Below are 13,653 nucleotides of genomic sequence, written 5' to 3'. Positions count from 1 at the left end.
CGGCTCCCTGGATCTGAACCCGAGCGGTATTCTGTTATTGGACTTCTGTGCTAGACACAGCTTGTCCATAACGAACAAGCATAAGGGTCTCCATCAGTGCACGTGGCACCAGGACACCCTAGGCCAGAGGTCGATGATTGACTTTGTGGTCGCTTCATCCGACCTCCCGCCGTATGTCTTGGACACTCGGGTGAAGAGAGGGGCGGAGCTGTCAACTGATCACCACCTGGTGGTGAGTTGGATCCGATGGCGGGGGAGGAAGCTGGATAGACTCGGCAGACCCAAACGTACTGTGAGGGTCTGCTGGGAACGTTTGGCCGAGTCCCCTGTCAGAGAGATCTTCAACTTCCACCTCCGGCAGAGCTTCGACCGGATCCCGAGGGAGTCTGGAGATATTGAGTCCGAGTGGACCATGTTCTCCACCTCCATTGTCGACGCGGCCGCTCGGAGCTGTGGCCGTAAGGTCTCCGGTGCCTGTCGAGGCGGCAATCCCCGAAACCGGTGGTGGACACCGGAAGTAAGGGATGCTGTCAAGCTGAAAAAGGAGTCCTATCGGGCCTGGCTGGCCTGTGGGACTCCTGAGGTAGCTGACGGGTACCGGCAGGCCAAACGGACTGCAGCCCGGGTGGTTGTGAAGGCAAAATATCAGGCCTGGGTAGAGTTCGGTGAGGCCATGGAGAAGGACTATTGGTTGGCCTTGAAGAGATTCTGGCAAACCGTCCGGCGCCTCAGGAGGGGGAAGCAGTGCCCTACCAACACTGTTTACAGTGGAGGTGGGCAGCTGTTGACCTCAACTGGGGATGTCGTTGGACGGTGGAAGGAATACTTCGAGGATCTCCTCAATCCCGCCGTCACGTCTTCCATTGAGGAAGCAGAGGCTGAGGGCTCAGAGGTGGACTCGTCCATCACCCGGGCTGAAGTCACAGAGGTAGTCAAGAAGCTCCTCGGTGGCGAGGCATTGCCGGCAGTAAGTCAGACTTGTTCCCGGTGTACGTTGGACTCTGGCAGGGCTGCCCTTTGTCACCGATTCTGTTCATCATTTTTATGGACAGAATTTGTAGGGGCAACCAGGGGCCAGAAGGTGTCCGGTCTGGGGACCACACGATTTCGTCTCTGCTTTTTGCGGATGATGTTGTCGTGCTGGCCCCATCAGGACCTCCAGCGACCAACGTGTCTGTATTTGATGATGTCACGTGTCTCTATTTGATGACGTCACGTGTCTCTATCTGATGACCTCATGTGTCTCTATCTGATGATGTTACATGTCTCAGTGTGTGTGTCGGGTCACCTGTTGTTGTCCACGTAACGGATGAGCATTGGGTAGAAGGCGTACAGGTCTCGGCACAGAACCGCAAACTCGTCGAGAATCAGAAGCTCCGCCTCCTGGGTGTCGGCCTTGCTCTCGGCCTTCAGAAGCTCCTCCTCCAACACCACCTTCACTGTCTTCTTCTTCAGCTTCTCCAGCGTGGGCAAGAAGTGAGTCTTCAGCAGGTCGGCCCGCGCCTTACTGATGATGGGCTGAGCGTACACTGACACACACACACACACACACACACACACACACACACACACACACACACACACACACACACACGTTGACACCACTGTACTAACTGCTATCCAGCAGGGAAAGTGTAGTGCAGTGTCTGTGCAGATGAATATCTGCTTTAACTTTGTTAGTGTTAACTGAACAAAAGTTTTCCCGCAGAACTGAATGCAGGAGTGTGTGTGTTCGCAGCTCTGCTCACCTGCGATGCGCTTCATCCAGGAGGCCTCGTCGATGCCCAGGTTACTGTTGAGGATCTTCAGGATGTTCCCCAGGACGAGGCTCAGGTGCTCTGATGTGACGGTGGAGCTGCAGACGCCGGGTCGGTTCTCCGGGCCTCGCTCCCACCAGTACGACAGGTAGTTACACAGCATCGGCAGAACCACCTCGATCACGTGAGGCATCTCTGTGTATCGGGCGCCAGACTCAGACATGTCATTAATGTCCTTCATCAGAGCGTCCAGACGAGGCATCTCAGGACACACTTCCTCCACGCTCTCCGGCATCCCTACGACTGACATGCACACACACGCAGGGACGGACACGGACACGAACACACACACACACACACACCCGGACATGCACACGCACACACACACAGTAAGATCTGTAGACTGTTTATGGTTTTCAGGTGATGCAACAAACTGGTGCATGAATGTCTAGTTGAACTGATGCGTCACAGGTGTGTTAATTGGCTATTGTCAGGTAGCTTCAAATATGGCTCATCATCATCATCATAAACTGCAATAAAAACAACAGATTTGCACCCGTGCGTCACCGAATGAACCCCAGTAAGTGCATTAGTGCGGCGTGTGCGACTCACTGGCTCGTTCACGAGACGTTTTTGTGTTGAACACAGAGCAAGGGTTGTGTTTGTTGAGCAGTGGCTCGAGGAAGGCAACGGGCATCGCACCCGCTAGAGTCGCCAAACACTCGCCCAGCGCCGGGAGCTGCCTGCAACACACACACACACACACACAACATACCAACACAACAAGAAAACACAAGCACACGGACACAAAACACATGTAACATACACGCAACACATGCACACACACACACACACACAAACACACACACACACACACACACACAACACATGTAACATACACATAACACATGTACACACACACACAACACATGTAACATACACATAACACATGTACACACACACACAACACATGTAACACGCATATAACACATGTAACGCACCCGTAACACACACACACACACACACGTAACGTAACACGCACGTGTAACACGTGCACACAACACACGCGCAACACACGCAACACATGCACACACACACAACACATGTAACATACACATAACACATGTAACACGCACACACAGCACATGTAACGCACCCGTAACACACACACACACACACACACACACACACACACACACACACACACACACACACGTGTAACACGTGCACACAACACACGCAACATACGCACGCAACACGCACACACAACATTGCACACACACAACACATGAAAAAGGCACAGGTAACATGCACACACAACACGTAACGCACGTGTAATGTACACACAACACATGTAATACACACGTAACGCACACAACACGTAACACACCCATAACACACACACACATCACATGTAACGCACACGTACAACAAACCCAACACAGGCACACACACACACACACACACACACACACACACACACACACACACACACACACACACACACACACACACACACACACACACACAACACATGTAACACACCCATAACACAGACACAGAATATATGTAACGCACCCGTAACGCACACAGAACATATGTAACGCACACGTAACACGAAACACAACACAGGCACACACACACAACACAGACACACACACAACACACGCACACACACACAGCATAAGAGCATGTCCAACGCATCAGCTTCAGGTGAAGAAGACTCTGGGATCCGCTCACCGCTCCACATAGATGTTTTTTCCAGTCCCCAGCGCGTATAAACTGGTCAGGATTCGATAACACGACACCTGCACATCATCCACTGAGAAAACACACAGAAAACACAAGCATTAGAGTTCAGTTTAATCACAAGGGCCATTTAAAGTAAGCCTAAATGACATTTCCAATCAATTTTATTTACTTAACATTAATGAAAAGTAAAGATGTTTCAGAGCATTTTTTGTTTGTTTATAATAACATCATAAAACGCTCAATAAGAGCAGGAATGTGAATTTAGAAAGTAAACCGAGTCAGCATGAGCTCAACATGTGAAAGAATCTCCCTTTTGGACATTAGCGTGTTGTTGTGCAGCGACTCACGCAGCAGGTCACAGCCGAACTGATGTTCAGTGATGTGTTCGAACAGCGCGGTCAGGATCGGCAGCAGAGCCGCGGTCGTGTAGTTGATGTTCTGCGAGACGCCCTTCATCTGGCTGCGCGAGTGAGTGAACTTGCCCAGCTTCAGGTTCTCCAAGGTCTTCTCCAGATCCTCAGCTGCATTCTCGAAGAACGTCCTCAAACCGGCTTTGACCAGCTCGGATCCGGATTTCATCACGGTCCTGCGAGAGAAACCATCCGTCACCACAGTCCAAAAAATCAGCTTGATCTCATTAACATATCCATACGAAATCAGGGCATTAAAGGTGCAGTCGGTAATAAAGACAAACAAGCTAGTGGTCAAAATAGGTACTGCAGTCCAAATTCGCAGACTCGACGCTTACGCAGGTTGCCAGTTTAAGGGCATGTTTAGCATGTTTCCAAAATATCTGCAAACATATTATGGTATTTTTATGCTTTAGTAGAGTAAAAAAAGTTAACCTTTAATAACACAGCACTGGATCTGGAAAATATTGATTTGCAAAAAATCCCTAATATCACCTAATTTGAGGTCAAAAACATCAAAAGACTCTTAATCGCAAAATAAGAATGAGGATTTTTCAAATTATATGTATCAGCTTTAATGCACTTGTACTTACAAAAGTAGCCAAATGTTTAGACAAAATTCAAAATGTGATATTTAACTTCTGCAAAGGAGTGAAAAAATATGTTCAAATACTCCATTTAATGTCAAACATCTCAACATAAACAGGTTAATAAGTATAAATAAATAAATCTGTATTTTTCTGTTGCTGTTTGAATAAAAACAGAATATCTGGGTCATGATTGCATTTTCTTCCACCATAATTCTCACCTTGAAATCAGGATTAGGCATAAAATATTGTCATACATGTGAAAAGCAGATGAAAATGTAACAAATAGATCTAACCCTAAGATAGGAAACACTGTTTTGATTTTTATAACAAAAAGTAGCATTCAAAATGTGTCATTTAACTTCTGCAAAGAAGTGGGAAAATATGATAAAATACTTAATTTAATGTGAAAGAAATTCAGAAGTTAATAAATAAATGCATATAAGTAAAAAATAAGTGGGCCCAGTACGGAGCCCTGAGGTACTCAACTAATAATAGGAGCTGAGGATGAGGAAAACTTACACAAAAGCTACAGAAAAAGTCATGTCTTTAAGATAAGAACTAAGCCCTTGATGTCAACCCAATGTTTTAGATGCCAGAGAAGGATACTATGATCCACAGTATCAAAGGCAGTGGTAAGTTCGAGTAAAATCAATCATCCGCAAGCAATATATCGTTTGACATTTTCAGCAATCCGACAAACACTTTCACCGACTCCGTATGACATCCCAGAGCAAAACAGGTACATTTTTGGAATCAGCACCCCAAAATGAGTAAGAAATATGAAATATAATGCAGGTCGGTGAAATGGAAGGACTCGTACCTGGTGTCGAGTGTGTGTGCGAGGATGTGCAGACAGCTGACCATAGTGGTGGAGTCACTTCCTACAAACACACACCAGAAACCACTGAAAACCAAACACTCAAAGAATATCACAGAGAGAGAGAGACACGATGATCTTACCAAACAGAGAGATCCTGTGTCTAACCAGAGCGGCCAGCTTACAGAACAGACTAGCAGCAGAGAAGTGAAGAAGACAGTGAGCAGAAGAAGAAACGCAAGCTTAAACAAGTGAAGAGCGAAGAATCGCTGCTGATTGAGTCATTAGCCACCAAAATATTCATCATAACACATAACATTTCCACCATGGAACAAAAAAATAAAAAAGGCCATATAAATCAACATTTATAAATGATGCGTCACGACCGAAGAAGTAATTCAATTAAATCGACATATTTTAACGACAAGATACATATTTACATAATCAATTATGTCATAAGACACTGCATCACCTGGTGACCATCTCTTTCTCTTTGTTAGACGCGTATCCACTGCTGCTCAGATTCTTAGTGGGCGACGACAGAAAGTAGAGCGAGTGGTTTTTAAAATACTGGTCTATGAGTGGGAGGAGCACCTACAGGAAGTACAACAGGTAAACAGGAAATTAAACTCTGTATGATGAAGAATATGTGTATATTATACAGTCAAACCAAAATGTATTCAGACACCATCAACATTTCTCACATCATCAGTTTATTTGCTATAGTTTAGAAAATAGTAATAAAATATGAGCAGAACTCAGTTGATATTTGACTGGTTTTGTCCGTCCTTCTGTTAGACTGTCTCACACATGAATTATGTTGAATATCTGTCAGCTGTTAAATTTAACTACACAATTAGATAATACCAGTTTAGCTCAACCAATCACCAAGCAATGCTTCATTGTGTTCAGTCTGTGTGTAAAAAGAGCATTAGCAATTAAAGAAAACACACTTCAGCAAAACATGATCAGCTCAAAGTGTCCCAATCATTTATGGTCCCAAATCTTTATACGTTTTTCTGGTAGTCGCTGTATCAAGAATTATTGGGAATAATATGTCACAGTTTACTTTTTTTTGCTCTCCTCACTTACATAAATGAACTATAGTGTCCTGCACACACTAGTAAAACAAATATAAAACATTTAATAATTTTTGGTTTGACTGTATGTATATATAATTACAATTAGATGATCAAACCTTAGCAAAGAACTTGATCTCCTGTTCATGTGGTGACCTGTCGTTCTTTCCACTGGCCGCCATCGCCTCTGAAACCAGCGAGAGTGTGACGGTTAATTCAAGATCTAAATAGAATCTGTGACAGAACGAGTGTCTGGGGAATCGCATGACTCCAGACAAACAGAAGAAACCGACCGAGGTGAGCGATGAACTCCTGTGCGGAGTCGACGTATTTCAGCAGCTTCTTCAGAAACTTGTAGGCGAAGCGTTTCTCCATGGAGGAAGAGTCCTGCTCCATGTCCTTCAGACCCCTGGGAGAAACACAACGGCACGTTACACTCAGTCCTCGTGCGAGCACACGCGTGTAAAAGCGCACACGTCTGCACCTGCTGATGGCGTATCCGTTGGTCTGGAGAAAGCGGAAGAGATCTTGCGCTCTCTCTCGGTCCTTGGCTTTCTCTTTGGCAGTGAGCGTGTCGTATGGCACCAGCAGCGGATGAGTTCCTCCTGCACCTGAGAGCACACGCAACACGACACGCATGACCTTCACATGTCACGCATGACCATCACACGTCACACATGACCTTTTTCACACATCACGCATGACCATCACACGTCACACATGACCTTTTTCACACATTCACACATGACATTATTCACACGTCACGCATGACATTATTCACACGTCACGCATGACATTATTCACGTTCACACATGACATTATTCACACGTCACGTATGACCTTTACATGACACGCATGACATTATTCACGACATGCATGACATTATTCACACGTCACGCATTACATTATTCACGTTCACACATGACATTATTCACACGTCACGCATTACATTATTCACGTTCACACATGACATTATTCACACGTCACGTATGACCTTTACATGACACGCATGACATTATTCACGACATGCATGACATTATTCACACGTCACGCATGACATTATTCACACGTCACGCATTACATTATTCACGCATGACCTTATTCACACGTCACGCATGACATTATTTACACGTCACGCATGACATTATTTACACGTCACGCATGACATTATTCACACGTTCACACATCATGCATGACCATATTCACGACACGCATGACATTATTCACACGTTATTCACACGTCACGCATGACATTATTCACACATCACGCATGACATTATTCACACGTCACGCATGACCATCACACGTCACACATGACCTTATTCACACGTCACGCATGACCATCACACATCACGCATGACCTTATTCACACGTCACTCATGACATTATACCTCTAGTTCCCAGATCACTCTTCTTCTTCTTGGCCCAGATGTTGTGATAGTTTTCAGCCACAACCTCAACCATCGACTGAAAAACAGACAACAAAACACTGAAAAACCACCCAGAAACGACTCTATTAGCCCTAGAAAGTCCAGAGTCTACTAGAATACACTTGCATCAATAATACAATGAACACGCAGGTCTGTAATATTAAGGCTGTCAAAATTAACGCGTTAACGCATGCCGATTAATTTTTTCTGTTTAACACGTTAAAAAGCATCCGTTTTTTTTTCCCGTCATCCTCTGGCTAGCTTTATAATATATGATCACGCACTTATTCATGCAAATGCATTTAAGCTATTCAAGCACGATAAGCCACAAAAGAAAACGCAGTGCAGTAAACACACAAAATTATGCAAAAATGCCCGTTTTGTCGAGTATCCTTGCAAGCACAGTCTTAAAGGAGTTAAATAAAGTCTTAAAGTAACGTAAAGAGTTGTGAGAAGATTGGATGCATCAGATCCGCGTCATGGGCATTCGGTCTTAAAGTGACAGCAGCCTAATAAACCTGCTGTCATTAAGGATAATCAAAGAAGAAGAGAAAATCACTCACTGCTCTTGACTGAACAACTTTTGTAGCTTCAATAAGGACTGATCTATATTTCATTTATAATTTATGCAGTGAAGACATGTCAGTGCATCTTTTAATTCAAGTTTTAGTTAACCATAAATTCGAACTGTTGTACAATGTGGGCACAAATCTCCAGATGTTGGATGATTTGCGTGCGTCACCTGTTGTTCTCTGGACAGCTGGACGCTGCTCAAGTCCACAGGACTCGGATTGAAGCCGTTACCCTGAAAACACACAATCGCAAACGTGAATCTATCAGTTCTGTGTCATTGTTCATGATCTGATTTGAGGCTTGCTGGTCTCTTATTGATTAAATCATTGCACTTCTACAGTTAGCAAACGATTAAACACAAAGACACCTGAGAGGCCTGTGAAATGCGCCGCACTTTCTCCACCTCTCTCTGCTGAAACATGGTTTCTCCTTCTTTGGTTCGGTCGATGCTCCAGCCCATCGCTAACATGCTCTTCAAGGACTCGCGAACCGTCCAGCGGTAAACCTCCTTCTCCTGTGGGCAGAAACACACAAACACTCACACTGAGAGTCAAAGATCAAATAACGCTGGGTGTTCTGAGGGCTGGTTTGTACCTTCTCTGTGAGCGATTTGTAGGATCTCAGCATTGGGTGAGTTTTTGCTTTTTCATCGACGGTTTCTCCGTGTTTCCAGCCTAGAAGCACCTGAACACCGAACACACGGAAACATCTTTCACGCTTGCATTTACACATTTATCCAAAGCAGCTTACAGTGAATTAAAGTCAATGTTTAGTGTGTTCTCTGTGTATTTCTATACAATACAGATGTTTCAAAGCAGCTGTACAGTAATAAACTGAAATTTTATTCAATTATGACACAATTTCAGCTGTAATGACAGAAGAAAAAAAGTGTCATTGTTCAGAAGTTTTGTTTTCGTCTGATAGTGTCAGTACAGATAAATCAAACTTAAGTTTGTGCTTAAAATAAGAACAAATATCAGCCTTCAGGAAAAACAAGATTATTACTTTATTATTTTTACCACACTGACAGATTTTAGTTCTTGTTTTAATCATAAACTCACTTAATTTTCCTTAATTTTCAGAAAGCAAGACTTAATATCTTACGTAATTCCGGTAAATGTATCTTGATTTAAGGAAGAACATCCGTTTTTGCAGTGTAAAAAAGGTTATTGTGATATTGTGTATATTTTTATCGGTTTTCAATTCAGAAATGTATATTTGTATTAGGGCTGTCAAGCAATTACATATTTGAATCTAATTAATTACATGATGTGCTGATTCATTAATCTAATTAATAACAAATAAACATTTAATCACCCCCAAAAGATAATGTAAAGTCCTTATTGTGTTAAATGAGAAAAGAATCAAATATACATTACAAAATTTCTAAATTTGACTGAACATAGAATTTATTACACACACTTTTTAGGCTACAACCACCATGATATGTATTCCTGTATGACTTTCTTTCCTCTGAGGAACATAAAAGAAGATAATTTAAGAAATTCCTCAGTTATTTTTAACATTCTTCAAAATATCGCTTTAATATGTTTTTTTTATCAATATGGAAATATGAAATTTAAATGATACCCTACATAAGAAACCACAACTGCCAGTAGGTGGAGGTAAACATCTAAATTAGTAAGTTATTGAATCATTCATTCATTCGTTTAAACAGCTGAATCATTCAGGAGTGAAGTAAATGGCTCTCTTTATGAACGAGTCATTGAATCATTGGTTCACCCGATTGATTCGCTCAAACGCGGATTCATTCAGAAATGAAACATTGCTGTGTGTTCCTCAGAGACACACAACAGTTCTGCTCAGGCTTTAATCGTAATATTTTCATTGGCAAAATGAGCAAAAGCAGACAATATTGTGTCTAAAATACCCATATTAACTTCTTATTTATTGAACTGTTGTATAAAATCAATATCACATTTGCACTCGTGCGATTCGGGACAAAATCAGCACTCGTGTGATACTATAACGTGACAAATACTGTATGAGACAAAAACTCATCCAGGGGCATTTTTGCCCTGATATGTTGAATTTTAGGCTCATTCTAACTGGATTCTACAGGCTTCATCATGCAGAGAGTTTCTGTCCTGCTTCATGTTCGTCTCCGATCATCTGTATGAAATGTAAGAAGAACGACAGCTCTGTTTCATCGACTCGCCTTCTCAGCGGCCCATTTGTCATGAGAATGTTCAGCGTATTTGTGTGCGATGAACTCCAGCTTCTCGGGGAGGCAGATGCTGCGAGAGGAAAACGAGGAAAGTCATTCGTCCCAGACCGCCAATGTTCAGATTTGCATTTGTAAATATTTTATTTATTTTTATAGGAGCATTGGTTGAGCATATCATGGACTGAAAACACCCCTTTGAATTTTTGAATGTCTAATATCTGTGAAGGAGTCTGTTTAAATCAGACAGAGATCATTTGAATCATGGTGTACATTCATATACATGATTATAACATTTTTAATGTCTCTGAGTCTCTCGCTCTGAAACGCACGTACTTGGCTGTGTTTATGGGTCTGGGGTCGAAGTTTCCCTGCGCGTCCACAGACACCGGCTTCTCCAGCGTTGTGCTGAGCGTCGAGTCGATGTAATCGGGAGGTAGAGCTCCGGCGATGGCACTCAGACACGGCATGGCCATCTTAAACAGATCCTGTTCATACTTCTGCACACACACATTCACAGCGTCAAAGACTCAATATAACAGGCCGAGAGTCTGGGGTCGCTGAGATTTATTTTTATTTTTGAAAGAGTCTCTTCTGCTCACCATGGCTGCATTTATTTGATCAAACACAGTAAAAACAGTGAAATATTATTGTAATGTAAATCAGCTGTTCTCTATGTGAATATACAGTAAAGTGTAATTTATTCCTGTGATCAAAGCTGAATGTTCAGCATCATTACTCCAGTCTTCAGTGTCACATGATCCTCCACAAATCACTCTAATATGAGGATTTGATGCTCAAGAAACATTCATTATCAATGTTGAAAAAAATTGTGCTGCTTCACATCTGTGTGGAAACCATCATACAATTTATTTTTTAGGATTCTTTGATGAATAGAAAGTTCAAAAAGAACAGCATTTGTTTGAAATAGAATCTAGAACATTATAAATGTATTTAATGTCACTTTTGATCAATTCGCTCTCATGTTGTATTCTGGTCATTTTGACCTGGAGAAGATTTTCTTTTTCCAGAAAACACTAGTTAATGTTACTGCACTGGACTAAAACCTACTGACCCATCACAAAAATGTTAATGTTAGTGCCTACAAAAAACTGCTTATAATTCTCTCGTCATGCTGTTATCAACAAATATTGCACATCGACTTGTTTTCTTTCAATTAGCACAGGTTTTAGCATTTCTTTTTGGAACTGACTGATCATAGGCCTCATTGATCTGAGTTTATGGACTAATATTTGGTGACAATATAGCTTAATGAGAGATTTGCAAGCAATTTTCAACACCAAATTAGGTAAAGGATGTTCAGCACAAGGGGTTAAATGTGTCCTTGTCACATTAAATGATCAATCTACTAACCCCAAACTTTTGAATGGAAGTGTACAGCCACATAATTACCCAGCATGCTCCAACAATCACAAACGAGCAAATATCCCTGTTCACCTTCTGAGAGAGAGAATCGAAGATTCCCCAGAAGATCTTCTTGGTGAGCAGAAGCTCCTCTTCAGACGATAGACCGTAGCTTCCCCATCCCGACGGCAGGCAGTAATACTTCCAGTTCTGCTCGTAATGATTCGTCAACAGCTGCGACACACACACGATCATCCTCATTAAAATATATAGAGGTTATGCGTGTGACGTCACCATCGGCCGGAGTGACTGCGGTTACACACACTGAGTGGCAAAAAGACTGAGTGGCAAAACCGGATTTAGACTTATATTGTATTCATATAAAGCATTCACAGGCAAATTTGCTTTATCTATTTCCTAGACGTTGAAATCAGGCTCATATAAATGTCTGGAAAAACGATTACTGGCTGCATGTCAATATCCATGATCACTGGATCTTTGGTAAGTCGTAAGGAACACTATATCGAGTCCAACCTTTAGTTTAAACCGATAGTTGTTTGTTTTACTCGTGTTTTCACAGTTTCTCCTATTAAATCCAGTCACTCAGCAGCTCTTCTGCCACTCAGTCCGGCTGAGCGAGTGTGTTCCCGCGGGAAAGTGACGTCAATGCGTAACCTCAATTGCCGCCTTTAATTTTTGGGGTGGGAATCCTAATCCTAATGGCATTGGAATGATCATATATGGGGGCCGTGGCATGAAAAACATCTAATGCATGTGCTGGGGCTTCTGAGAGAGGCGGGGCCTAGATAAGGGGTGGGGACTGAGTCAAATCTGGCATGATGAATGTGGGAGTGACTTAGAAGGGGGGCGGAGTCACGCTGCAGAATAACCGGGGGAAATAAAACTGAGATACGGTGAAGAAAACTCAAATCTACAGAGACATAATGAAAGTATAAACACAATCTCTGTCATGTATGAAGGCGATGATCAGATGATGTTTACCTTCAGAGGCATCTTACAGTATTCAGACAACAGCGGCACGTCAAACACCAGCCGACGCAGAAGATGCTGCAACATGGAGGGTCTGAGGTACCTGCAACGGAGGTCAGAGGTTAAATCAACTAGTCTGCCGCTTCTGATCTACACGAGCAGGCGTACGCACTTGCAGACGGCCAGTAAGCACTCCTCGATGGCGTCCCGCTGGGCTTTGGTGAGCGAGCAGCCCTTGGACAGGCGATAGATGGTGTAAAGCGTGGAGTCGATGAGCGTGGCGTGATGTTCGGTGCCGGAGAAGTGTGGAGCGCAGCGGGTCAGCAGAGGAAGCATCGCAGAACCGATGTACCGGTTCATGGCCAGAGCCGTTTCAGTGGTGCGCAAAGCCTCCTGGGAATGAACAGAAGACGAGATGAATCAACAGAACTCAGACCGTACGTGATTCATCAGCTCCTCTGAAAGCTACAGGATCATGTTGTTTGAAGCAGTTGGAAGGAGGAGGAAGTACCGACCCAGTGTTTACAAAGCAAACCTGCAAAGACGAAGTCAAACGCCAGTGACAAAAAAAATAAAAGGTAAAACTACGATGTGTGACGATTTTAAAGTCCTACCATACATTTTTTAACCGGAACACGCGTGACCGTTGAACCTGAAGTGAACTACTCCTTTAATGGAACATTCCACTCAATCATTTTTCAAACA

The 13,653-nt window shown here is 43.1% G+C and overlaps 1 protein-coding gene across 1 annotated transcript in view; it reads right to left on the bottom strand.

Moving 5' to 3' along the window:
- The window catches only part of LOC311280385 (ryanodine receptor 3), a 160,942-nt gene that overhangs the window by 49,336 nt on the left and 97,953 nt on the right, over nt 1-13,653 (bottom strand). The window contains exons 50-69 of the mRNA XM_084392502.1: nt 13,121-13,341; nt 12,961-13,051; nt 12,052-12,192; nt 10,930-11,093; nt 10,588-10,666; nt 9,003-9,092; nt 8,776-8,922; nt 8,578-8,640; nt 7,797-7,872; nt 6,890-7,016; nt 6,699-6,814; nt 6,525-6,592; nt 5,799-5,920; nt 5,470-5,519; nt 5,330-5,390; nt 3,857-4,095; nt 3,498-3,579; nt 2,370-2,500; nt 1,749-2,060; nt 1,289-1,529 (exon numbers count right to left, since the gene is read on the bottom strand). Of these exons, the coding sequence (XP_084248628.1) occupies nt 1,289-1,529; nt 1,749-2,060; nt 2,370-2,500; nt 3,498-3,579; nt 3,857-4,095; nt 5,330-5,390; nt 5,470-5,519; nt 5,799-5,920; nt 6,525-6,592; nt 6,699-6,814; nt 6,890-7,016; nt 7,797-7,872; nt 8,578-8,640; nt 8,776-8,922; nt 9,003-9,092; nt 10,588-10,666; nt 10,930-11,093; nt 12,052-12,192; nt 12,961-13,051; nt 13,121-13,341 (2,621 nt within the window). The remainder of the gene's footprint in view (nt 1-1,288; nt 1,530-1,748; nt 2,061-2,369; nt 2,501-3,497; nt 3,580-3,856; nt 4,096-5,329; nt 5,391-5,469; nt 5,520-5,798; nt 5,921-6,524; nt 6,593-6,698; nt 6,815-6,889; nt 7,017-7,796; nt 7,873-8,577; nt 8,641-8,775; nt 8,923-9,002; nt 9,093-10,587; nt 10,667-10,929; nt 11,094-12,051; nt 12,193-12,960; nt 13,052-13,120; nt 13,342-13,653) is intronic.

Source organism: Rutilus rutilus, assembly GCF_951802725.1.
Source record: "Rutilus rutilus genome assembly, chromosome: 21".
In the NCBI taxonomy this organism is placed as follows: domain Eukaryota; kingdom Metazoa; phylum Chordata; class Actinopteri; order Cypriniformes; family Leuciscidae; genus Rutilus; species Rutilus rutilus.
Note: the sequence above shows the minus strand (reverse complement) of the source record. Positions and strands in the feature narration are given on the sequence as shown.